This window comes from Parambassis ranga, chromosome 15, assembly GCF_900634625.1.
Source record: "Parambassis ranga chromosome 15, fParRan2.1, whole genome shotgun sequence".
Lineage (NCBI taxonomy): Eukaryota > Metazoa > Chordata > Actinopteri > Ambassidae > Parambassis > Parambassis ranga.
Genome location: NC_041035.1, coordinates 3,926,088 through 3,953,415, shown reverse-complemented (window position 1 = coordinate 3,953,415; position 27,328 = coordinate 3,926,088). Strand labels below are relative to the sequence as shown.

Here is a 27,328-nt window from a genome sequence, read left to right as displayed (position 1 = left end):
TTATTCAGTCAGTTTATGGTCATTTATCTAAAGTGCAAGTTGTCCCCACAGCTTTGAGGTTTTCATCTGAGACACAATAGGAAACCAAACATGTGTCAGTGCACGATGGAGATGTGAAACCATGATGACTCAGTTACATCATTTCTTCTTACATAAAGTAGGAAATAAATTATAGTGCAATCTGTTGCATGCAGTAAAAATAATACTCATACCACAACACTGGTATTTCAATAGTTTAATGAGCACTGAAACTTTTTCTGTATCTGAAAAGTTTTAATTTCCTTCTATTACCTGCTGGAGCCAAGAGCCAGATGAAAGATGAGGCTCCCAGAAACAAACATTAGGGGACACATCTTTCTGCTGAGCTGTGACATCCTGTGGGGGGGCAAAGTGGACCAAATAATCAATTAATCTACAACTCACTTAAATAATCCTTTCTTTTGATAACAAACTAGCCAATGACTGAACTGTGTTTGTGTTACTGTTGATGGAATTTGTTGGTCTCTGTCAGTCTCTAATGTTTGACCTTTACCTTCTAACATATAAATATGAACAACAACACACAAAAAGGCTACATACAGAAATATATACAAGGTCTGCCAACCACAGAATATATAGAGTGGATACTGACCTTGTTGGAGACAAGACTGACAAGGAGAAAATGAAATTCCTGTCCAGATTCAGGTATTTATAGACATGTCAGTACCCAGGATATGGAGCTACAGATGGGAAGGAAGGGAGCCAAGACAAAGGTCAGCCAGCACTGGGTTTTGGATTGTGGTTTTGGTGAGTAGGCTTAGAAGACTTCAGAGCTAGAATGACTTGTTGATCTTAAAAATGAAATAATGTTTACCTGCTGTGTGTAACAGCTGTTTTAAAAAGGCCTCAGTGTACATTTTAATTTGTTTCAGCCAAATCTGGTTAATTTTTACACAGGAAGTAAATAGGCAGTTTGATACAACATGATGAGTCACCTATTTTAATCCTTACAGAACAGCTGAGATACACCTTAGAGAACAGAGACTTTAAATGAGCGTCACCCACTGTCACCGAAAGCAGAGACAACAATGGACACATTCAAAGATGACAGCAACCAGCTGGTAGGCTCTGTTCTCCAGACAAATTCTCTGTTTGGTAGTTATTACAGACAACTTAACTTTTGCAGATTTTATTGAAAGATACACAACTTAATTTGTTTAATTTGTAATATTTGTCCGGATGTGGATTAGCACGTGCAAATGAAGTTTATCATAGTCTGCATGGAAAACACCATGTCCAAGACGGGGTGAGAGATGACATAATGTTGTGTGTCCGTGTAGCAGTGTGTAATCTGTTTAACAACTGTCATCTTGTAATATTTCACAACCTTTACAGCGTACAAAGATGATGCAGGACTTAATTGGTTCTGTAGAAATCCAGTCAACCACTCACCAAAAGAGAGCTCAAACAGAGCAGCAGTGATGCACTAACAGGAGAGTCATTCTAAACTGCTGCTTTGTTGCATATATTTTCATAGTTTTGTATTTTCCAAAGGATCCAAAGGTGAAGATGAAGTTTGAGACCATCCTGGAGGACATTAATGGCTTTGGACCTTTCCAAATCCTCATCGTCATTCTCATGTTCACGCCTCGAATTGTCCTGACTTGTCACTTCTTACTGAACAACTTCATCGCTGCTGTGCCTCCTCACCACTGTGACATCAGCACCCTGGAAGACGGAGCTCTCTTCAGAAATTTAACTCAGGCGCAGAAACTGACTGTCAGTGTTCCCCTGCAAGAAGATGGGGTGCCAAAGTCCTGTGAGATGTTTGCAGAGCCTCAGTTTCAGCTGTTGTCCAACAGCTCCAGCCACAACGTGTCCACAGTCCAGTGTCAGAGTGGATGGGTGTACGACAACTCCACCTTCACTTCCACCCTGGCAACAGAGGTACAGTCAGTAGATTTTATACACATTGGGGGCAAACATAAAAAAAATCTGTAAATCATCATCATGTTTCTGGCAGCAGGTTATCAACAGTTTTATGGCATTTCTTGAGAGACTCAGCGAACTGAATGAGAAAGATTTACAAGTACAAAGTTTAAATATGAATTGGCGTCCTAGACCCCGTCGTGAAGACCACATCTGAAAAGGGGGGAAAACGCAAAAGGAGAGGCCACTGGATCAGAAGATCCCCCCAGGGTCTAGAACTGGTGGCAGTGGAGAGCTGGAGGGCAGGAGATAGGAGGCCTGAACTGGCGTGGATCTGGTGGTGCTTGGGGTGGAGGAGGGTTCGATCAGAAAAAGCTGGAGAGGAGATAGAGACTTTCACATTTTGTGCTAAGCTGTTATTGGTCAGGAGAGGGATGGAAAGCGACAGCTGATTGGTGAGGGAGGTGCTTTCTATTAAGCACCTGACTAAGAGAGCGGAAGAGAAGGGGAGCAGAGGAGTGAGGGATAGAGGGAGAAAGATTAGGAAGGGGATAGGGATAAATGGTGAAAGATGGGAAACAGAGTCTTCCTGATTGAACTTAAAAACAACCCAGATGTGGTTTGAAATGTCTGCTAAAATCCTCTGGATATGCAAAGTACATTTTGTGTGTACCAGATTTGTCTGTTAGTAAGATATGAGGGCTGGGTCATGTGGTAGAAGGAGCAGTGTTACTAAACTCTTACTGCACATGTATCTAAGTGTTATCAGACTGCTTTGCAGCAGCAGGGACATTTTATATAGGCCTTAAACACTTATCCAGGTTTTGGGATTTGTTCTCAAATTTTAAGAACACAACGACCCAGTGGGCAAGGTGTCAGGAGTGGAGTTGAAGGTTGTGGGTTTTGGATAACGCTCCTCTTCAGGCTACAATCTTTGTGCATCATACAGTAGATGTGGCTGTTTATGATGTCTTTTAGACCTGTATTTAACAAATGTCTTGTGCGGCCTCTTTCTCTGCGATTTTCTCTTTCAGTGGAATCTTGTCTGTGACAGAAAGAGTCTGCCAAAGACCACAAGCACAATATTCTTTTTTGGAGTGATGATGGGGGCCTTAGCTTTTGGATACTTCTGTGATAAGTATAAACATCCAGCACTCCACAAACATAATGGATTCATTTGCTTTCTGCTCTGTGATGTATACATCATCAAATAGATCATTAACTGTATTTGTTTTTCAAGGTATGGGAGAAGAAACACTCTTCTGGCCTCGTACATTGTCTCAATTGTGTTCGGTTTCTCCAGCACCTTTGCAAAGTCCTACATCCTGTTTGCAGTGCTGAGATTCCTCACTGGGTTTGGACTGACAGGAATCAGCATCACCTCCATAGTCTTAAGTGAGTTTTCAGCTTTAAAAGCAGAGTTAAATGATTAACATGAAATCATTTTGTCATTTTTCTGCATTTACAGGCATTGAGTGGGTGGACACAAGTCACAGGTCATTCATTGGTGTATTGGGCAGCTTGTTCTGGTCTGTGGGTAACATGCTGCTGGCTGGGTTTGCCTTTCTGGTTAATGACTGGAGGACTCTGACTCAGACTGTGACAGCTCCATTAGGATTTGCTGTGTTGACCTGGTGGTAGGTAGAGACAAGTTTTTGTGATTCAGAGATGTTTTAATTAAGGTTTCTTTATTCAGTTAAGGTAAAAAAAATGATTGATGAACAGGCAGGACAACACATATTTCAGTCTTATTTCAATCAGGAGAGACTAAATGTTTAGATGAGAAAGAATTTATTGAAGTATGAATGAATGAATTGTGCTTTGGCGTTCTAGACCCCTATGCAATGACCGACATCTGAAAGGGGAAATGACAGGAGATGAGGCCGCTTAGGCAGGAATCCCCCCGGGTCTAGACCTGGTGGTGGTTGTTACGTCCCCAGCTCTCTAGGGGTTGAGGAAGGACGTAAACATTAGAATAAAGATAAAACAAAGCAATGGAAGGCCAAACTCAAATGTCTATTTCTTTACTGTTAGTTTTAAAGTACAAACGAAGCACACAGGTTTTCAACAAAACCTGACAACCATTAAATAAAACGAGAACAATAATTTGAAAAATAAAATACAAGCAGGAACCCTGCTGGGGAATAGCGAAACAACGAGGAATAAATAGAAATCAAAAGTCACTATTACTACTACTACAGTAGAATCAAACAAACAACTGAAAACTACTCTAAGAGCGAAAAAAAACACTAGACAACAAATAACAAAAACAACCAGGGCGAGGAGCGAAAAACAAACAGATCAAACAATGAAATTAAATCTACTCAGTCAGAGCAAAACACACACACACACACGGGAGGAACAGCACACACAAACCGACGACAGAAAAACCAAATTTTCATACACTACACACAGTCGTTATAAGTTGTAGTCACAGAGAAAAATCTCTCTCAAAACACAAGGACGCTACAATATAATTTGTAGCGCGGGGAGGAACTGAAGCCACACAGGTGTGCACCATCACACAGTCTCTCCCAAAAAATTTCAGTCGGCGCGGGCCTTTTACGTCATCTCCGTCTTGACGAGACGAATTCCCATTGGTGCGGGCGCTTTCACGAGCCACTCCTGAAGAAGCTCCGGGGGGGGGTGGGGGGGGGGGGGGGGATGGGGTGGCAATCTATATATCGAGTCCGTCCCATTCACAGACTCAGGGAGAACGTCACTCTCTCTCCTACGGACCTCGGGGGCCGTAACAGTGGTGAAGGAGCAGAAGAGCAGGGGATAAGAGGCCTTGCCCTGATGAGGAACTGGTGGTGCTTGGGGTGGAGGAGGGTTGCCGAAATCGATCTGAAAGACAGCTGGAGAGGAGACGGAGAAATTTTAAATGAATTGCTGAGTGGTGATTGGGCAGGGGAGGCCACTGATTCGTGGGGGAGTTGCTCTATATTAACCAGCTGATTAAGTGGGAGGCAGAGAAAGAGAAAGGGGCGAGGGAGAAGGTGGGACAAGTGTGAGGAGGATGATAAGGGAGAGGTGGTTGGAAGAAGTGATGAAAGAGTGAAGATAGTCTTCCTGTATGAACTTGTGCTAAGAGCTTCATTTAACAAAAATGAAACCAAAATGGAGAAGCCATGTTGGTTAACACAATGGCACAGAGGTATTACATTAGCAGTAGCAGCCGATATTCCTAACCTGACTCTGTTACGCATTTGCGTAAGCAAAACAAAACCAAAAAATTTAACAGTTATGTGTCATCCCAAAAATTATGACCTAGTTTCTCACAAAAATCCCCTGAGCTGGTTGTTGTGCCACCATGTCTGCAACCACAGAAACAGAGAAGTGTGCGTATTTCAGTGTTATTTGTTGCCAATGTGCACGTCCATTCAGAGGAACCATTATCCACTTCAATATTACACAACTTCAGTGACAAACATTTGATTCTTTGTTTCCTGCCTTCCATCTATCCATCCATTTTCTACCCGGGGCGGGTCATGGGGGCAGCAGTCTAAGCAGGGACACCCAGACTTCCCTCTCACCAGACAATTCCTCCAGCTCTTCTGGGGGAATCCCGAGGGGTTCCCAGGCCAGCCAAGAGACATCGTCTCTCCACCGCGTCCTGGGTCGTCCCCGGGGTCTCCTCCCAGTGGGACATGCTCGGAACACCTCCCCAGGGAGGCGCCCAGAGGCATCCGAACCAAATGCTGTTGATGTGGAGGAGCAGTGGCTCTAATCCGAGCTCCTCTCGGGTGACTGAGCTTCTCACCCTATCTCTAAGGGAGCGCCCAGCCACCCTTCGAAGGAAACTCATTTCAGCCGCCTGTATTCGCGATCTCATTCTTTCGGTCATTACCCAGAGCTAATGACCATAGGTGAGGGTAGGAATGTTTCCCGCCTTCATTTTTGTTAAATATAACTCAGTGTAGTATATCACGTGTTATATCATCTGAGGTTGTATTTGCCTAAATGTAAACCTGCATTTGAGTCCTGATGAGTTATTAATTGTCCTGATGAGGAAACACAGATTCTAAAGACAATCGACTTTCTGTTTACCATCACTGTATTTTGAATGTTAAAAACTACAGGTGGATTCCTGAATCTGCTCGATGGCTTTTAGCCAACGGTAAAGTGGAAAGAGCCCAGTTGTACCTTGACAGATGTGCAAAGTTCAACAAAAGACCAAAACTTTCATCAAATTTCAAAGTGGAGGTGAGTTTAGCTTGATGGAGACAAATCCTATATAATTTTGTGTACTTAACATTACTCCTGTCCCTCTGTACAGACTCTTTCCACAGTTGAAGTCCTGGAGGACAAAAACTACTCCTACGTTGATCTGATTAAAACACCAAAGATAAGATCGCTGACTTTACTGACAGGGATTGTGTGGTCAGTATCTTCTCTGAAAACACCTACTGGCTTAACAGAAGTGTAGTGTGTAATTTTCATTGTCATTTGCAGGTATGGTGTTGCCTCAACATATTATGGAATCAGCCTGAATATTAGTGGGTTTGGTCTGAACATGTACCTCACACAATTCATCTATGCAGCCATCGAGGTTCCTGCCAAGCTGATGATTTATTGGTTTCTCAACAAATCTGGACGGAGGATGTGCCAGGCAGGCACGCTTTTACTGACAGGACTGTGCATCGCAATAAACATCTTCATTCCAACAAGTACGTTATTTTTTCCGAGACAGAAACACATTTGTACGAGCAAGGTACAATCATTTATATTGACCAGTCTCCTGGTCCAAAACTGACCATAAAGTCTGCCAAAACTCCACAGAAAGAACAGTGCATGGAGGCTACATCATCATGCTGTAACAACATAATAGACATTTCAAAAATACCAAAGTATCCCATGTACTTTGTCATTTTTGGCCATTTGGACCGACATGCTATACACATCTGACCACATGGGGGTGCCAGATATACACACAGACACTAGCTGTTTCAGTGGCTGCATATATTGAGCAGCTTTTACACAACAATAAACACAAAAGAAAAACAATTTTGTACTTACACTTACACTTTGTACTTACTACACGCAGACACTGTGGAAGGCAGATATCTCTGCAGCTGTAATCCCCAGATCTCTCTTAGTAAAACATAGGTGTCCTAAAACTAACATACTTCTTTGTACATTTTGTAGGTCTTTGGCAGGTACGTGCTGTCATTGCAACTCTGGGAAAAGGTTTTTCAGAAGCTTCCTTCACAACAGTCTGTCTCTACACAATTGAGCTTTACCCCACAGTCATCAGGTCAGTTATATTCTGTGCTCAGGCTGTCACAAATAGTTTGTATTCGATTGTTTGGTTGAAGTCTTGTGCTCTGTCTTACCAGGCAAAATGCTTTGGGCTACACCAACTTCATGAGTCGTCTGGGAGTGTCTGTGGCCCCGCTCATCCTGTTGCTGGAGGATGTGTGGACTCCTCTTCCTCAGATCATCCTCTTCTCCATGGCCACTGTTTCTGGCCTGGTGTCTGTGCTGCTTCCAGAGACACTGAATGTCAGGCTGCCAGAGACCATTGACGACATAGAAAAACCAAGGTTAGTAAAATATATAACATGTAAAGCTTGTTTTGAAGAATTTCTCTGTTGCCCTCTAGTGGTTGCTTGGACAACCTAACAACCTGGATGTGTTGACAGACTCTCACAGCATTGTACTGTGTTTGGCAGAAAAATTCAAACCATTGCTTTATTTCTTTTTTTGTCATTTTAGAGAAAAAGATGTCTCCTCTCGGTCAAAGGACTCATCGGGTGTTTTACTGGAATCAAGGAGCTCAGCAGGGGTTTAGCTGTTAGGACTCAGTGTGGACTTTGTTACATACAGTCCTGCTCACCATTATTGTCACACCTTCATTTTTTTAATAATTTGTACAATATCTTTAGACATAAATGGAAATGTAATTGACACAATTTCATAGAGGCATCAGTAGTACAAATGTTTATTAAATGTTGCCATCCAACAAAAACTCGAAAAAAGATGTATTATTAGTAGGGCTGTCAAAGTACATGCGTTAACGCAGATTAATCCATCATAATGATTAATCTGATTAAAAATGTTAACACAATTACCGCATCTTTAGCGCAGGCTTACTCTGGCTCGTTGTCTAGGGGTATGATTGTCGCTTCGGGTGTGAGAGGTCCTGGGTTCAAAAACTCGGATGAGCTGTTTGCTTTGCGAAATTTCCCAGTTTGGGACAGCTGAAGCATGGGCAGAAATGGGCACCTGATGTGGATGCAACAAGCAGTCAGCGATGCGCACACACATGCCAGCAATAATTTATTTCAGTAATATTTACACAGATTAAAAATTGCGATTACCTATACAAGATTTTGAGATTAATAGCGATTAAAAATTGTAACCATTTGACAGCCCTAATTATTAGTTTAATCTTTATTTATGACTGCTCTCTGTAAGCTACTTATCAATTATATGGAAACACTATTCTACAATTCAAAGTGTCTTATGTGAACGAAGGCAAGAGTGTTTTGAAGTTAACAAAATGCATTCAGTGCTGTTATATCATATCAGGTTTATGTAAAATTCAAATTGTATATTTAACATAAAATCATTATTCCAGAATCACAAATGATCCCTCTCATAAGATGAATGGTGCTGAATAAGCTGCTCTTCTTTCTGCTGGTGCAGGGTCACCCGCTCAGTTTCCACTTCCTGAGAGGGACACAAATGTGCACAGTTGGAAACTTCCTCTGAAATCCTCAGCATCAGACAGGACGGAGAAGTAGGATGAATGGAAAAATGGCATAGCTGCCTGTGTGCTGAGCATCTGTTACGTAGCCTAAACATAAAAACACAGATTCCCCACCAGAGCAGTAGCAGAACTAAAGAAGTCACTCGGGGGGACAGGAAAAATGTCTTCGAAAAAACAATCCTTGAGTCCAGTTGCCTCGTTTTAAGCTCTTTAAAATTACTATCACCTGTAGCCTATGAATGAGAGCCTCCACTGATATATGTTATGTACTGTAGCCTACAGGTTGCTTCACACCACATTTAAGCATAAACGTACATTAACGCAGCACAGCAAACTGACTGAGTACACTTTGTTTTAACTAACCAAACGCCGTTGGCGGCATAAACCTAATGCACCGCAAACTCACCAAAACAAGAAAGTAACGGACAAACCTAGTGTAGACGAAGCCTTCACATAACAATGACAAATATCATTATCTTAGCACTGAAAACAGCAGCAAGCTGCTCCTTGCAGCTGAGCCTTCCACAACCTGTCATTACCTCTGTACTCTGCACATACACCTTGCATCCCTAAACAGCCAGTAATCACATAACTCATGAACAGCAGTATATACTGCAGGATCTTTTCAATCAACAAATTATTTTTACATGGGGCCACCAGATCAACGATAACACAAAAACTATGCAGCGAATGGCAATGACCGGTGGGAGTTTTTTACCGAGCATTTCATGAAAGAAAATGTGGATTTGTGAATGGAAATCTTTTAGGGCCAGATGCTTTTTGGAGCCAGCCCCTGTCTGCGGACGGCTTAGGCTTAGAAGATTTCAGAGCTAGAATGTTAATCTTCACGAATGGAAAAATGTTTTCCTGCTGTGTGTAACAGTTCTTTTAAAAAGACCCCAGTGTACATTTTTATTTGTTTCAGCCAAATCTGATTAATTTTTTTACACAGGGAGTTTTTACGCAATACCACAATTTTACCACAACATGATGAGTCACCTTTTTATCCTTACAAAACAGCTGAGATATCAGAGAACATATGACATATGACAGCAACCAGCTGGTACATCTGTTCTCCAAACAAATTCTCTATTTGGTAGTGATTACAGACAACTAAACATTTACAGATGTACTTAAGTACCAAGCTTCAGTACTTCCTCCACCACTGTTAGTTCATAAACTTCATTTGGTATTCTATTCTATTCTATTCTATTCTATTCCACATCCACAGCAAATCTTTCAGTAAAAAGTACAAATAACCAGCAAAATATATACTTAAGTAAAAGTAGAATTGCTGCATTACAATCCTACTTAAGTAAACGTCTTGTAAAGTACTTACTTTTAAATGTACTTAAAGTATTAAAAGTAAAAGTACTAACACACCGAATATATATTATTGATTTCCATTGCAAAAGATATATGATCAGGTTAAAATAATCAAAGAAATCATTTTAAAGGTAGGGTAGGAGATCTTAAAAACTCAGTGAGCCAGTTTTCGAAAGTAAACACACGTCCCTTTCTCTCGGAGCTCACCCTGAAGCCACGCCTCCAATCACATGGACGCGCATTACCTGAAGGCGAGCTGCGGTCTGTGACTTCGGCCATCATGCACGTACCTCTATAGTGCATGCAGAGCAGGAAGAGAGTGACAACCAGCCAATACTCCGTGCAGGGTCCACCCGGAGGATTGGCTGATGTTTTTAGCATTTTGTAGCTTCCACAGATGATTAATATTCTTGGTTTTAATGCCAAACTGCCAAACTAATTGGTTGCTATTGGATTGCAAAGAGAAGTTACACTAATTTAACAAAAAGTGCATCGGAATGAAATCTCCTACCCTACCTTTAAATTGACAATGTGTAGTTAATTTACATTTTCATTACAGAAATCTTTGAAATGTACCCAGAACCAGCTATAGACAGGTCTGTGTGTCATGAGACTGAGGCTCATTATACAAACTCACAGCTCGCAGCATGACACCATCTTCATGTCTGACCTCACATCAGTCCAGCACAGCTGCATGAACACAACTGTATTCATAAATGTACTTGTAACTACAGACCTTTTAAAATTTGTAGTGGAGTAGAAAGTACAGATAACAGCTGCAAAATGTAGTGTAGTAAAAGTATAAAGTATGCACTATTACTTTTACTTAAGTAAAGTACAAATACATACAAATTTACTTAAGTACAGTAACGAAGTACAAATACTAAGTTATCATGAATCTTTATCTTTATCATGAAACGGTTAGTATCAGTAGTGTTTTTAAATAACTTACAGGAAAATATTTTTACTTGTTTTTGGCCAACAGGGCATAATGATGGTTACTGGGTATGATTCAGTTGCATTTTTAACCCCTGGCAGTCAATAAGATTATTTATATGATTTTATGTTATATATTTATTTTCTTTTTATGTAATTTCATTCTATTTTAAATGTATTAACAGTTCAAAAATCTTTGAGTTATTATATACCATACTCCTCCCTCTGACCTGAGGCACCAGTTTTACCAGTTTAAAGCAGAACTCTGCTCACAGCTTTGTAACGAGTAAAATCAGCCATCTCGTGTGCAGTCTCTTCATGGTGGTCTAGTGGTAAGGATTCAACACTCTCACCACCACAGTGCGGGTTTGATTTCCCGTTAGGTAACTGCTGCTTTGTTGCTATATTTATATTTTCATAGTTTTGTATTGAAACTTTTCTTAAAGATTCAAAGTGAAGATGAAGTTTGAGACCATCCTGGAGGACATTAATGGCTTTGGACCTTTTCAAATCCTCACCGTCATTCTCATGTGCACGCCTCGAATTGTCCTGCCCTGTCACTTCTTACTGAACAACTTCATCGCTGCTGTGCCTCCTCACCACTGTGACATCAGCACCTTGGAAGACGGAGCTCTCTTCAGAAATTTAACTCAGGAGCAGAAACTGACTGTCAGTGTTCCCCTGCAAGAAGATGGGGTGCCAAAGTCCTGTGAGATGTTTGCAGAGCCTCAGTTTCAGCTGTTGTCCAACAGCTCCAGGCACAATGTGTCCACAGTCCAGTGTCAGAGTGGATGGGTGTACGACAACTCCACCTTCACTTCCACCCTGGCAACAGAGGTACAGTCACTAGATTTTACACACATTCTGGGCAAACATTAAAAAAGTCTGTAAATCATCATGTTTCTGGCAGCAGGTTATCAACAGTTTTATGGCATTTGTACCATAGTATTAAATTACTGTGAGCAATTAGTCTCAATAAAAATCAGAGGTGGTTTTGCCAAATGTCTGATAAAATCCTCTTCCTCAGAATTTGAATGACTAGACCACTCTTGCATTGCAGGTTCATACATGCAAAGTACATACTGTCTGTTACCTAAATTTTTGTCTGTGTCTGTAGGATATTAGGGTGTGGTAGGAGGTATGCGGTAGAAGGAGCAGTATTACCTACAGCTATAGCTATGCACAGGTATCTATATGTTATCAGACTGCTTTGCAGCAGCAGGGACATTTTTTGAAGGCCACTGTGGAAATTAGCATCACATGGGTTGCCTCGACAAAAAGCCAATGAGTTTTGTCCATTAGCCTTTGGGTTATTGCAGAAAGCAAGTTCTGTATAAAACAAATTTTGTCATAAAATAAAAGTATTGTCTGTTTACAGCTTCATCCTATGACTATGACATCACCTCATTTGTGGTCCCATTTAGGTTAGCAACCACATTTTAATAGACAAAGAAATCACGATTGGGGGGGAAGATGGCGGACCACGCGACGGACTAGACGTGTTTGAGGGAGCTCCACCTTTGATTGAAATTTATACCTCACCCAGGGGATTTCAAGGCTGTATTCTGTGGTCTAGCTTAATTCAAGGACGAAATGAGCAGAAAAGGCAAGGGACTTCGGTCCGAAAAAATTCCATGCGAAGACTTTGTTGAATCTGATGCCAACATGGAGACGTCTAGTGGGGCAGAAGCTATGGCAGCTAGCGCTAATGTTACCAGCACTATCACCCCGGCCACTAATGAAGATATTCTAACCGCAATACACAAGATGAAAAACGCAGTCATGTAATGTGTCATTTTGCATTATAGATATGTTAAACGGGTCAAGTAAACATACTGAAGATGGTCTTACATTAGTCAGCTGGAATGTAAGAGGACTGAATAGCCCTTTAAAAAGAGGAAAAGTGTACACACATTTGCGTGCACTGAAAGCTGATGTCTGTTTTCTTCAAGAAACACATATAACGAAAACAGCTGCGAAAATGTTGTGTCCTTCATGGGCGTCTTATGTCTATCAATCAAATTTTAGCACAAAAGCCAGAGGAGTAGCAATTCTTATTAAGAAAAACATATCTTTTGTCCACAAGGAAACTATTTCTGATGACAGAGGCAGATACTTAATTGTTAAAGGAGAGCTGAATAGGATGTCAATGACCTTGATAAATGTGTATGGCCCCAATTTTGATGATCCCATATTTTTTCAAAATCTTTTTAATACATTATCCAATATGTCAACTTCTAATATAATTTTAGGAGGAGACTTCAATTGTGTTTTAGACCCATTCCTTGCAACTTCCAACACCCCCACACTAGTGCCTCAAAGAGTAGTTTAACTCTTAATAATCTTATGAAGTCATATAATTTGGTGGATATTTGGAGGCTTCTTAACCCCACAGCAAAAGATTATTCCTACTTTTCTGCTGTCAGGTCTTATTCTAGGATTGATTATTTTATTTTGGACCCTAAATTACTGTCACAAATTACTGATATACTGATATACTGTACTTATCATAACATTATCATATCTGATCATGCCCCAGTTTCTCTAAAGCTAAAATTAAATCTCAAAACCGGAAAATCCATTTGGCGTCTGAACAATTCCCTATTGAAGGATAAGGAGTTTTGCTCCTTTCTGTTAAACAAAATAGATCTTTATATAAGCACCAATGATAATGGTGAAGTTGATGACTCCACACTTTGGGAAGCCATGAAGTCAGTTCTCAGGGGCCATATAATATCTTATGAGGCAGCAGAAAAAAGAAAATCTAAAGAAAGGTTAGTGGAAATAGAAAACCAAATGTCAGATCTCGAAACATTATATAGAGAAGGCGAAAACCCAGAGATATTAAAGAAGATATCTGCGTTAAAATATGAATACAATTCCATAACGTCCAAAAATGTTTCATTTTTGCTGGCCCAAGTCAGGCGAAAGTATTTTGAGTCTGGTGATAAACCTCACAGGTTACTTGCCCATAAATTAAAACAATCACAGGCATCCAGAGCCATACATTCTATTAAGATGAATAACGGGACTCTTCTGACCGATCCTGGGGAAATAAGTAAATGTTTTTCTTTTTTCTTTCTTTCTTTTTTATGAACAGGTCTATCAATCGCAGGGAGAACCTGATCAAGGGTTGATGGAAATTTTTTTTAAGGATTTGAAACTGCCTAAATTGTCCAATGAGTCCATCTCTTTACTAGAAGCGGATATTGATTTAAAGGAGATACAAAAAGTAATTTCCTCCTTTCCTAACAATAAGGCTGGTGGACCAGATGGCTTTTGTATTGAATTTTTTAAGGCATTTAATCTTAAACTTGCCCCATTCATATTACGTATGCTGAAACACTCTTTGCAAACCTCTAGATTACCTCCTACTTTATATAAGGCCAATGTTGCACTTATCCCTAAGCCTGGCCTGAAATGGTCTCTTCATATCGTCCTATTTCTTTATTGCCTATTGAGACTAAAATTCTTGGGAAAATCTTAGCCAACAGATTAAAGGAGCACATTTGTTCTATTATCCATCCAGACCAGACTGGTTTTATGCCAGATAGACATGTATTTTAATTTGCGCCGCTTGTTCCATATTCTATATGCAGAACATTCAAAGGATGCAGTAGTAATCTCTCTGGACGCGCAGCGAGCGTTTGACCAAGTGGAGTGGCCTTATATGTTTTTTACTCTTAAAAAATTTGGATTTGGACCCTCCTTTATTAAGTGGATTGAACTTATTTATTCACACCCAACTGCCTCAATTATAACCAACCAGGATATTTCATCACCTATATTGATCAGTAGGGGAACCCGCCAGGGGTGCCCCCTCTCCCCTTTTTTGTTTTCTATTAGTATTGAACCACTAGCTGCTAGTATTAGGCAAAATCATATCATATCAATCAATCAATCAATATCTCCTATTGACATCTTTGGACGAGAACATCATATTTCATTATATGCGGATGACATCCTTCTATTTCCCGCCCTCAAGCTTCGATACCTCATCTTCTGACGTTAATTAGTAACTTTGGCAGACTTTCTGGTTTTTCTGTTAATTGGGATAAAAGTGAACTAATGCCAATTTCAAAGGAAATAGATATGACATATATACAATCTACACCATTCAAGAAAGCCCTTCAGGATTTTTCATATCTTGGAGTAATTGTGACTAAGAATCCTAAGAATCTTTTACAACAGAATTGGCATAATAAAATTGAGCAACTTAAACAGAATATATATTTTTGGAAGACCCTGCCCATTTCCCTTGTTGGTAAAGTTAATGCAATTAAAATGATTGTGTTGCCACGTTTTCTACATCTGTTTCAATGCCTTCCATGTTTTATTGCTCTATCGTACTTTAAACAATTAGACTCTATCATTGTGCCCTTTATATGGAATTATAAAGCCATCAGAATCTCAAAAAAGCATCTGTGCAAATTGAAGAATGTTGGAGGCTTTGCTTTGCCAAACTTTAAAATGTACTACTGGGCCGCCCACTTGTCTGTACTTTCCTGGTGGAGAACATTTTCTCCAGATTCACCTTCATACTCCTACCCTGCCTGGATAAGCATGGAATGGTCGCTTTGTAGAAATACCTCTTTGCTAGCATTGCTTAACAGTCCTACCAAAGTCAATAAGTTACATTATAATAACAGTGTTTTAATTAAAGATGCAATACGTATCTGGGAACAGATAAAACTGTATATTAAGGCCCCTCGGGTATATACCGATGCACCTATCTGTAAAAATCATGCTTTCACACCCGGCTTAAATGATAAAGTTTTCTCTGATTGGAAACAAAGGGGAATCAATACCATAAAAGATTTGTATATTAATGGCAATTTTGCATCCTTTATACAACTGCAAGCAAAATTTACAATACCTACCACTAGTTTTTTCAGATATTTACAGATAAGAGACTTTATTAAGAAAAGTGTACCAAATTTTGAAGTCCTGAATAAACACGACACTCTTGACACAATTACTAAATTTAATCCAGCTACTCGAGGGGCAGTTTCCTTTTTTTACAGAATACTTCTTGATAAAGCTCTGCTACTAACAGAGGTACATAAACAGGCATGGGCAGATGAGTTGAATGTGGAATTAAGCGATATGATATGGGAGGAATGTCTACATAGTGTGCACAAATGTTCAGTTAATGCCAGACACAATCTTATACAATTTAAAGTACTTCATAGGCTCCATTATTCACAGCAGAAACTACATAAATTTTATCCTGCTGTCTCGCCTGACTGTAATCGATGTAAATCTACTATAGGTTCCCTGACACACTCCTTCTGGTCATGCACCAAACTCCATTCATATTGGCAATGCATCTTTCAGTGTTTTTCCATGGCTTTCGGCAAACATCTGATACCTAACCCTCTTGTAGCGATCTTAGGAGCTACAAGTGTCTTTCCTTCAGCTACTAAATATGAGATGAGAGCTGTTCAATTTGGAATGGTAATTGCAAAAAAACTGATCCTACGTATGTGGAAAACGGAAGCATACCATATAACCATATAATTTATGGTTGAGTGAAATGTCTAACATGCTGCATTTGGAGAGATTGAGGTTGTATGATGAAGATAGGGGAAAGGAGTTTGATAAGACATGGGATCCTATATTGAACTATTTTAACAAGTGATCAGTCGAAAACCATGGCTGACACGTTATGTCTTGCTGTATGGAATCTAACCTTTTTCTTCCAATCATCTCCCTTGTTTAACCGTAACCATGCAATATTGTCACAGGCATAGATGTGTTATGTTCCGACTTTTATGTTGTGGTTGTGAATGTACTTTCTTTTTTGTTGTTGTTGTTGTTGCTATACATGCTGTACCTTAAAATTAATAAAAATATATTTAAAAAAAAATGGGCATGCTCCTGATGAGGCGGTGGATGTTCTCCTGAGGGATCTCCTCCCAGACCTGGATTAAAGCATCAGTCAGCTCCTGGACAGTCTGTGGTGCAACATGGTGTTGGTGGATAGAACAAGACATGATGTCCCAGATGTGCTAGATCGGATTCAGGTCCGGAGAACGGGCAGGCCAGTCCATAGCATCAATGCCTTCATCATGCAGGAACTGCTGAAACACTTCAGCCACATGAGGCCTACCATTGTCATGCATCAGAAGGAACCCAGGGCCCACTGCACCAGCATATGGTCTCACAATGGGTCTGAGGATCTCATCCTAGTACCTTATGGCAGTCAGGGTACCTCTTGCTAGCACATGGAGCAGCCCTCCAAAGAAATGCCTCCCCATACCATCGAACATCAGGCAGAAATGATGAGAACAGAGAAATGGTCTGTGGTCAGCACCTGCAGAACCTCTCCTTTATAGGGGTTGTCTTGATAACTGCCTCTCATTTCCACCTGTTGTCTGTTCCATTTGCACAAAGGCAGCTGAAATTGATTCACAATCAGTGTTGATCCTAACTGGACAGGTTGATTTCACAGAAGTGTGACTAACTTGGAGTTACATTGTGTTGTTTAAGTGTTCCCTTTATTTTTTTGAGCACTGTATATTTACCAAATATTTTGGGTGGCTTGAATATACAGTACCATAAGTCTTTCTCTGCGATGTTCTCTTTCAGTGGGATCTTGTCTGTGACAGAAAGAGTCTGCCAAAGACCACAAGCACAATATTCTTTTTTGGAGTGATGATGGGGGATGATGCAAAGTACATTTTGTGTGTACCAGATTTGTCTGTTAGTAAGATATGAGGGCTGGGTCATGTGGTAGAAGGAGCAGTGTTACTAAACTCTTACTGCATATGTATCTAAGTGTTATCAGACTGCTTTGCAGCAGCAGGGACATTTTATATAGGCCTTAAACACTTATCCAGGTTTTGGGATTTGTTCTCAAATTTTAAGAACACAACGACCCAGTGGGCAAGGTGTCAGGAGTGGAGTTGAAGGTTGTGGGTTTTGGATAACGCTCCTCTTCAGGCTACAATCTTTGTGCATCATACAGTAGATGAGGCTGTTTATGATGTCTTTTAGACCTGTATTTAACAAATGTCTTGTGTGGCCTCTTTCTCTGCAATGTTCTCTTTCAGTGGGATCTTGTCTGTGACAGAAAGAGTCTGCCAAAGACCACAAGCACAATATTCTTTTTTGGAGTGATGATGGGGGCCTTAGCTTTTGGATACTTCTGTGATAAGTATAAACATCCAGCACTCCACAAACATAATGGATTCATTTGCTTTCTGCTCTGTGATGTATACATCATTAACTGTATTTGTTTTTCAAGGTATGGCAGAAAAAGCACTCTTCTGGCCTCGTACATCGTGTCAATTGTGTTCGGCTTCTCCAGCACGTTCGCAAACTCCTACATCCTGTTTGCAGTGCTGAGATTCCTCACTGGGTTTGGACTGACAGGAATCAGCATCACCTCCATAGTCTTAAGTGAGTTTTCAGCTTTAAAAGCAGATTTGAATGATTAACATGAAATCATTTGGTCATTTTTCTGCATCCACAGGCATTGAGTGGGTGGACACAAGTCACAGGTCATTCATTGGTGTATTGACCAGCCTGTCCTGGTCTGTGGGTAACATGCTGCTGGCTGGATTTGCCTTTCTGGTTAATGACTGGAGGACGCTGACTCAGATTGTGACAGCTCCATTAGGATTTGCTGTGTTGACCTGGTGGTAGGTAGGAGACAAATTTTTTCAGTGTGTGTGGAGATGTTTTAATTAAGGTTTTGTTATTCAGTCAAGGTAAAAAAAATATTGATGAACAGCCAAGACAAGACATATTTCAGTCTTATTTAACAAAAATGAAACTAAAATGGAAAAGCCATGTCTGTTAACACAATGATACTGTCAGGGGATTGTGAGATGGAGGACACAAATGCAGACTTAGTCGGAGGTAAAAGCAAACTCAGGGTTTTAATACAGGCTAGGTTCGGTACACAGAAGTTCAGTCCACGAGGCAAAGGTATCCAAATGGGCAAAGGCAAAAACCAGTGGTCAAAGTCCAAAGCAGTGATCGGTACACAGAAGTTCAGTCCGCGAGGCAAAGGTATCCAAATGGGCAAAGGCAAAAACCAGTGGTCAAAGTCCAAAGCAGTGATCGGTACACAGGAGTTAAAAGACCTGGCTACAAGACTATGATAGCTTTTCTACAGTTGTGAACTATAATCAGGAGCATTTCAGAATGAATACCTTTATGAAAAGTCTCCATCTGATCCAAAATGGTGCAAAATCAGCAAGACAGATCATAGCTCCCTCATTTTGTCTTCTCTTCACAGCCTCCCTGTAAAATCCAGGGCAAACTTTAAAGTTCCTTTTTTACCTACAAGCACCGCAGAGGCAAGGAAGGAAAAGGGTCAATGTCCTGCAAAAAGCTGAATAGTCTGGACCTTAACCTGACATAAATACTGTTGTAAGACCTTGAAGAAGCTGTGCTAACCTCAACTAAAACTAAATTAAACATTAAATAAGAGTGGGCCAAAATTCCTCCATGATGGCATGAAAGGGATAGGATCATTCAGTTAATAAATCAAGTCATTGCTGCTAAAGGTGGTTCCAGGCTTGAACCGTGGTCTTCTTCTTTTTGGCTTCATTTTTGTTAAATACATACTAACTCTGTGTAGTATGTCATCATCATCTGAGGTTGTGTTTACCTAAATGTAATCCTGCTGAGGACTAGATGAGTTATTTATTGTCCTGATGAGGGGAAACTGATTCCAAAGACGATGGACTTTCTGTTTACCATCACTGTATTTTCAATGATAAAAACTACAGGTGGATTCCTGAATCTGCTCGATGGCTTTTAGCCAACGGTAAAGTGAAGAGAGCCCAGTTTTACCTTGACAGATGTGCAAAGTTCAACAAAAGACCATTTTCATCTAACTTGAACGCGGAGGTGAGTTTTAACCTGATGGAGACAAATCCTAGTGCTGGGTGGTATACCAGTTTGCACCGAAAACCGGTTTATATTTGTGTTGTGACATTAATTTTTCATATACTGGCAACACAGGTTTAAATAGCAAAAATGTCTGTAACAACATGGTGGCTAAACCGCTAAACATACATGGAATAGGGCACAAGTATTAGTGGAGTTGTTGACTGTGGTGAAAATGGACAGCCACATGAGAATTTCTGAACACATGTTTCTTGTGACATATGAAATACCTGGGCCCAAATTAATTTTGTTTTTGTTCTTGCCACCTTGGGAACACGAACACATTTCTTTCACGTGACTCCGCCTCCTTCATCTAGTCTGCGCTCACTCAGAGCAAAGAGTATATTTAACTACTGCCCCCCCTCCAAATTATTATTCATTTTTAAACAAAGAAAAATAATTATTCAAAAATAATAGTAATTGAGAAAAAGCTTCAATTAATCATGATACTACTTGATATTAAGTAATATTCAAATAGCATCAAATACCAGAAACCGATAATAAGAATACATTAATATAGAATTTTGGTCATACAGCGCAGCACTAACAAAACCTTTATACTTTTGTGTACTTAACATTACTCCTGTGCTTCTGTACAGACTCTTTCCACCGTGGAAGTCCTGGAAAAGCAGGAGAAAAACTACTCCTACGTTGATCTAATTAAAACCCCAAAGATGAGACGGCTGACTTTACTGACAGGGATTGTGTGGTGAGTAGAGGCCTGACGCGATAAGCAACAAATCATTTAAGTGTACAATACATTAAAACAAGCTCGATAAGTTTGCTGGCCATGATAATTTCCATATGCATAGTTGGTTGTTTTCCTCGTCTCCTCTCCTTCTCTCTACCAAAGACAGTAGATGACAAAAGTCGAGAAAAAACTGAATGACATAGGGGTGTCCAAAAATGGCCCGCGGCTTATGTTTTAAAATATGTTATTTTTGGCCCACCAACTAAACTATAACTCATACAAAATCAACAGATAATTCTTATTTTTTAACTCATTGTATAACATTTACATGATGTTGTGAGCAGATCATTTTCAGCTCACTGTCTGTGTCATGGTGCGTCACACTGAACCGTAGGGCTTTGACGTTGGTTACAGTAATGCAGAGGGCGCTGAAGGTGTAAAACTCTGGTATAGCACTTCGACACTATTCACCTTTAAACAGCTTATGCATACAGCCTGCTATTATTATTGTTATTATTATCATTATTAATTAGCTAATTTTTTTTTATCATGACAGGCCTAGGCAAGTATGTTTTCTTAAAACACCTACTGGTTTAACAGTGTGGTGTGTAATTTTCATTGTCATTTGCAGGTATGGCGTTGCCTCAACATATTATGGAATCAGCCTGAATATTAGTGGGTTTGGTCTGAACATGTACCTCACACAATTCATCTATGCAGCCATCGAGGTTCCTGCCAAGTTGATGATTTATTGGTTTCTCAACAAATCTGGACGGAGGATGTGCCAGGCAGGCACGCTTTTACTGACAGGACTGTGCATCGCAATAAACATCTTCATGCCAACAAGTATGTTATTTTTTCCCAGAAAGAAACACACTTGTACACATTTGGACGTGCAAGGTACAATCATGTTTGTTTTACCAATTTTTCTGCTGAATATTTCTAGAGCTTTAGTTATGTTTAAGATGTTACACCCCCAAACTCAAATATATATGTTTTCCTCTGGACTGCAGTGCTGTTATGCATCTAGACTGCTTTGGTGTAAGTTTGTAAGAGGTCTGCCTTTATTTACTATAATGCAAGTAGATTAAATGTACCCAAAATATCAAATCCACTTCCACAGCACATCCTCAGACATGACCAGCACAATCCGTTGATTGTCTTCTGGTTCAAAAATGACACATTTTTGCCAGGACAGCATGTATATAAAGGCTGCTAAAATTCCACAGAAAGACCAGACCCTTTAACAACATAAAAATCCCAAAGTATCCCATGTACTTTGTCCTTTTTGGTCATTTTGACCTACATGCTATACACATCTGACCACATGGGGGTGTCAGATATACACACACTAGATGTTAAAAGTGAATGCAATTGAGTTATTTACGTTTTAAAGAAAGAACTATTTCTTTACTAAACTACATGCAGAAACTGTGGAAGGCAGATATCTCTGCAGCTGGTATCCGTAGATCTCTCTTAGTTTTACTAACATACTTTTTTGTTTACTGTACATTTTGTAGATCTGTGGCAGGTACGTGCTGTTGTTGCAACTCTGGGAAAAGGTCTTTCAGAAGCTTCCTTCACAACAGTCTTCCTCTACACAACTGAGCTTTACCCCACAGTCATCAGGTCAGTTATATTCTGTCCTCGGGCGGTCACAAAGGCTACGTTCAGACTGCAGGTCTTAATGCCCAATTCGGATTTTTTGGTGTTTAAAAAATAATATGTGACTGCTACCACTCCTGTGTGAACAGACTGCGGCCCTAAAGTGAAGCACAGAAGAGGACATGACATCACACAATGTGTGCTTGTGTGGCTTTGTTTAAGTTAACGTTGAATCGTAGCCAACATAATTACAACCAAATAATATTAGGAAGAACACTGAGAAGGAAGAGAGCAGTAGCTGCAACATCTGTTCAGAGATATGTGTGGGTGTGGAGTGGTGGGATAGTGATGTGACTGCGACACTGACTTCATTCATAATTTCAGACTGACGAAAACCTTTGAATACGACTGCAGGCGCCTTTCTGTATCACTTTCACGGCAAGAGAGTCAACATCTCCCGCAACCTGTATCTGTGAGCAAGCGTGTTGCAGTTGGGCTCTACTTCCTGGAAACAGGCGCTTGTTGTGCTGTGTCGCAGAATTGTGACGTCTGTCACCTTTCACTGACGCAAAAGTCAGATATATGCTGCATAGCTGTTCAGACTGAGGTCGCATTGCAAAAAATCGGATACATATCTGATTTAGGACCACATATGAAAGTCATGAAAATATTAGATACAAAAAAATCAGATTTGGGTCACTTTAGCCTGCAGTCTGAACGTAACCAAAGAGTTTGTTTTACATTGTTTGGTTGAAGTCTTGTGCTCTGTCTTACCAGGCAAAATGCTTTGGGCTACACCAACTTCATGAGTCGTCTGGGAGTGTCTGTGGCCCCGCTCATCCTGTTGCTGGAGGATGTGTGGACTCCTCTTCCTCAGATCATCCTCTGCTCCATGGCCACTGTTTCTGGCCTGGTGTCCCTGCTGCTTCCAGAGACACTGAATGTCAGGCTGCCAGAGACCATTGACGACATAGAAAAACCAAGGTTAGTAAAATAATAAATAAACGGCACAACATATAAAGCTTGTTCTGAAGAATTCCTCTGGTGCCCTTTAGTGGTTGCTTGGACAAAACATGTAATCCAGGGATGTGATGACTTGTATTGTAGTGCCTCTTTAGCATGAAGAAAAGAAAGAAAGAAAGAATAGAAAAGAACTCATGTTAGCCACCTCTCATTATGGTGGCCATAATGAGAGGTGGCTAACATGAGTTCTTTTCTATATCCAGTGTGGGTAGATGTTTTACTAATAAACTCACCTCAACTTACCTTATGTTTATATAATTACACTCTTTTAGAATGTAACGCCTTTCACTTTAAATATCTAATAAACCAATAACATTACACTTTACTTTGCAATTACCATGTGATGTAGTATCTCTGAACTTACTTTCACTCTCTAAAACATTATTAAAGTAATTCCAAATGTCAAAAACAGTCAGTGTCCACACTCATTTATAACAAAGTATTGTAAACCTTTTGTTGGTTCTATAAGTTTGAATGCTGCCACCCCCTTGTTAATCCTGTCGGGATCCAATTCGACATAAAATCAATACCCACAATGCTGACCTATGGGCCTAACTAATCAAACCTATAGCCGGCAATAATTTAATAAATGAAAATACTCAGTTCTATAGTTGCTAGACCCAAAAAATACGTTGTAGCTTAAAACAAAATAGTTCATTTGCCTGAAGGCAAACAAAACATTAGTACCTTCAAATTGTAGCTGAAAAGGAGGAGACACTGGAGATGAGAACTCATGGCAGGGCAGATGACGTCGGATGAAGTCCTCCAGTCGGCAACACTCTCTGGCTCCTCTGGGGTCTCTGTCAGCGACGTGATGCACACAGGCTTTACTTCTTGAGCTAGCTGATTGCTAGCACCATAGCAAAATCCATAGAAAAGCGCTAGCCACGGTTTCACCAGCTAAATTTATTAAACTTTATCTTCTGTTGAGTACTCGAACTGACTACCTATATTACAATTAAGGGTTCTTAAAGAGTCCTTGTCGAACACGTTCACCCAATGATTATAAAAGTCTCTCTTCATCTTGGAACTCCCTCTCCTCTCATTCTTGAACCCCGCCCTCTAATGCCCTTTGACCTCTAACGTGATGGGCCCATTTACACAGGTTACAGAAATAACATAAAAATACAAACTTGAATTTATAATATCTCGCAATATGTATACTGCAATATATTTTGACAGGGTTACAGACTCTCACAGAAATATTCAAATCATTGCTTTATTTTTCATGTCATTTCAGAGAAGAGCTAAATGACCCGTCTGGTGTTTTACTGGAGTCCAGGAGCTCAGCAGTGGTTTAGCATCACAGCTAGGACTCAGCATGGACTTTGTTACATACAGTCCTGCTCACCATTATTATTTCACCACTTCATTTTTTGTATAACTTGTACAATATCTTCAGAAATAAATGAAGATGTACCAAATTGATATCATTAGGATTTTGTTTTCCAACTTACATGTTGTAATTTCGAAGAAGAAAACATTCCTTTCATATTTAGTTGCACACCCTTTGGCAGCGATGACAGCCTCCAAACGTTTACAGTCAAAGCCTCCAGTACCAGACGCAGCAAAACAGTCCCACATCATTATGTATCCTCATTCTCAGAAGGACCGTGGTTTTCCAGGTACTCTTTGGCCAAGATCAGTAATTCCTTTTTTATGTTTTTTTTTCTTCTGTTGTCCTCATTGGCCTTTAACCACGAAGCCCTGCTTGGTTTAACGTGTGGTGTATGGTACTTGTTAAAACACTGAAGTCATAGATCTATTATTGAGATGTGACTTCACCATTCCAAGATTACCTGTTAAACTATCCCTTCATCAACAAGTTCTGCAAGTCCTCTTTAAAATTACATTATTTGTAGTTTTGTTTCAGAAAATAAAAAAAAAATATGATTTCCTAAATTTTACATAAACAAATGCAAATACATGTTGGTTAATCTTAGATTTTTTGTGTTTTTTAATGAATGTATATCCTTTACTTAAGCCCTTAAAATAAGGTAAATATGCAATCAAACTCTTTAATCTGATTGACAAATAGGATCTGCTAAATAAGCCCTAGCATCGTCTTGTTTTTTTTCTTTTTTAAAAACTATATTAAATGCACCTGTTCTGTTTGCATGGCCATTGTGAACACTTTATGCCATGATGTAATGTAACAAAACATATTGGTTAATAAAAAAAACTGAAGTCATCATTCATTGGTTAATCAATATCACATGGGTACCGACAATTTATCACAGATGATTCTCATTTGTGATTTACCTCAGGTGAGTCACAATGTGTTTCCATACTGATTTATAGGAAAGGGTGTCAATACCGGTGTCGCAGCAAGCTTTAAGTGTTTGTTTTTGTTTGAAATTGTTTTTTTTTATCATTTGTAAACAACAGAACAGCCTCATCTACAGATAAATAAAACCTGTCACTGGTACCAAAGCAACAGTGTTACTGTATCTGAAACACACAACTAAATGTAGTGTGATGATGAACAGGGAAAAGAAAAACAAATAACCATAATTATTTTGTCTTGGTATATGTATTATTCTCATAAAAGAATAATAAGTAAATATTGACATAAAGTGACCTTCTAACTTAAAGCTAAGGTCTTATACATCAAATGGTTTATGCTGTACTCATGTCAGTGCTACATTTCTCTTCACTATGACAACAGATTCTATTTCAGTTCAATTCTTTTCTGTTGGTTGTTGCATGTCCACACTGGACATCTTTCCTCCTCAGAGTCGTGTCTCTACTGTCTCAGCCACAGTGTTCACAGTGGGTCTCATGTTCTTTTTCTGACAATTTTGACAGCAGGGCAGGGCCTGCAGCACCTCTTTGATCCCTTTGGTCATGAATATATAGAGGAAAGGGTCCACCAGAGGGCTGAGGTAGAGCAGCAGGTGAGACACCAGCCCCAGGTAGCGCACTGACTCCTTGAAGGACAGAGCCTCCAGGAGGATGCTGAGGATAAATGGACTGTAAAGGAGAGTGTAGTTTGCCCAGATGGCCCCGATCCCCAACACCGTCCTCCTCCTCTCTGGGGTGGGGGGGTTGGATCGAGAGCAGATCAAGGCCCTCCAGGAGTCGACAGCAAAGAAGAGGAGGAAGGGGAAAGGAGCGAGCAGAGACACAGCAAACCATAAGTTATACTGTAGCACTGCCAGGGCCAGGACGGCAAAGGGGGCAGCCCATGAAACCAAGGATACCACAGGGGACCTCCTGATAATGGTGTAGCAGCTGAGGCACTGCGGGTAGGCCACCAGGAGGTGGCGCTCCTGGGCTATGAACACCATGAGGGTGATGTTGGAGATAACGCCGAAATAAAAGATAAAGTCAGTAGCATTGGAGGAGAAGACAGTCCCACTGTCCACGTTCTGATCCACACTGGGACGACTGAAGAAACTGATGATGTCAGAAACCAGGAGGAACATGACGTGCATAGGAATTTTATTTTCACCTGGACAGAGAGGATAGGGGTGGGAATTACAGACAACCACAGACAGATCTCCTCAATAACACAAGTGGAAAGTACTAACAACAATTTGGCACATCTAGATCACCTTTCAGTATTCAACACTTAACACTGGTTCTACATAATCACAAACAGATAAATAATGTGTGAACTCACAGTTTAAACAAACCTTTGGACAGATTCTTTAGGGTGTACATGGCCAGTACAATGGCAGGCAGCCCGATACTGAATGTCAACCAACTGATCACATTAGCCAACTGCACAGCAGCAGATGTGCTGTTGTTGTTGCCAGAGAAGTTGCCAGTGACGATGTTATCAGGGACAGCTGCTGTCACTGAGTTGCTGTTGGCCATATGAAGCTGCACAGTGGCTATTTATGTCTGTTAGCTGTTTAGGTCCCAGGAACAGTCCCTGAGGTGAAAACAGGAGCATCAGACATCTGTGGAATCAAAATAAGAACCACAGACTTTCACTTCTATTAAATGTGAAGGCCTTTTACTTTGAATGTCACAAATAAAGGCTTTCCTTCTCTGTCTGCTTTCATTCATCAAAATGTGTCTAAATATACGCAGTAATACACATTGGAGTCTGAATATACAGCAGGACAGAAAATGTAATGTGTTTTATACTGTAAACCGTCATTCATTTATATCATATTAGCTTTCATTACTCCTATCTGATGAAGCCATGTACGTGTACATATTTAAAAATACACTGTTTGTTAGTTTTAAGAAATAAAATGATCTTACCA

General features: G+C 40.1%; 2 protein-coding genes across 2 annotated transcripts; both read left to right on the top strand.

The window, feature by feature from the left end:
* The first annotated feature begins 1,002 nt into the window (after positions 1–1,002).
* Positions 1,003–8,319, top strand: LOC114447701 (solute carrier family 22 member 7-like). The gene is made up of 11 exons (XM_028424103.1): positions 1,003–1,100; positions 1,534–1,926; positions 2,943–3,046; positions 3,149–3,303; positions 3,377–3,545; positions 5,991–6,114; positions 6,188–6,291; positions 6,364–6,578; positions 7,057–7,165; positions 7,248–7,454; positions 7,627–8,319. Exons 1-11 carry the CDS (start codon positions 1,068–1,070, stop codon positions 7,700–7,702), a joined length of 1,689 nt encoding a protein of 562 aa, XP_028279904.1. The 5' UTR covers positions 1,003–1,067; the 3' UTR covers positions 7,703–8,319.
* A 3,022-nt stretch (positions 8,320–11,341) lies between these two features.
* On the top strand, positions 11,342–25,379 carry LOC114447617 (solute carrier family 22 member 7-like). The gene is made up of 10 exons (XM_028424006.1): positions 11,342–11,722; positions 17,941–18,044; positions 18,135–18,289; positions 18,363–18,531; positions 19,630–19,750; positions 20,389–20,498; positions 21,112–21,326; positions 22,001–22,109; positions 22,863–23,069; positions 25,376–25,379. The coding sequence occupies exons 1-10, from the start codon at positions 11,345–11,347 to the stop codon at positions 25,377–25,379; spliced, it is 1,572 nt and encodes a 523-aa protein (XP_028279807.1). The 5' UTR covers positions 11,342–11,344.
* Positions 25,380–27,328: the final 1,949 nt, after the last annotated feature.

Bases quoted from the DNA above. Each gene is read 5' to 3' on its own strand.
- LOC114447701 (XM_028424103.1), top strand. From the start codon at position 1,068: ATGGACACATTCAAAGATGACAGCAACCAGCTG. The intron at 1,927-2,942 runs GTACAGTCAGTA...TTTCTCTTTCAG, and splicing joins CTTCCACCCTGGCAACAGAG to TGGAATCTTGTCTGTGACAG. The intron at 6,292-6,363 runs GTCAGTATCTTC...TGTCATTTGCAG, and splicing joins TTACTGACAGGGATTGTGTG to GTATGGTGTTGCCTCAACAT.
- LOC114447617 (XM_028424006.1), top strand. From the start codon at position 11,345: ATGAAGTTTGAGACCATCCTGGAGGACATTAATGGCTTTGGACCTTTT. The intron at 18,045-18,134 runs GTATAAACATCC...TTGTTTTTCAAG, and splicing joins TTTGGATACTTCTGTGATAA to GTATGGCAGAAAAAGCACTC. The intron at 19,751-20,388 runs GTGAGTTTTAAC...GCTTCTGTACAG, and splicing joins CATCTAACTTGAACGCGGAG to ACTCTTTCCACCGTGGAAGT.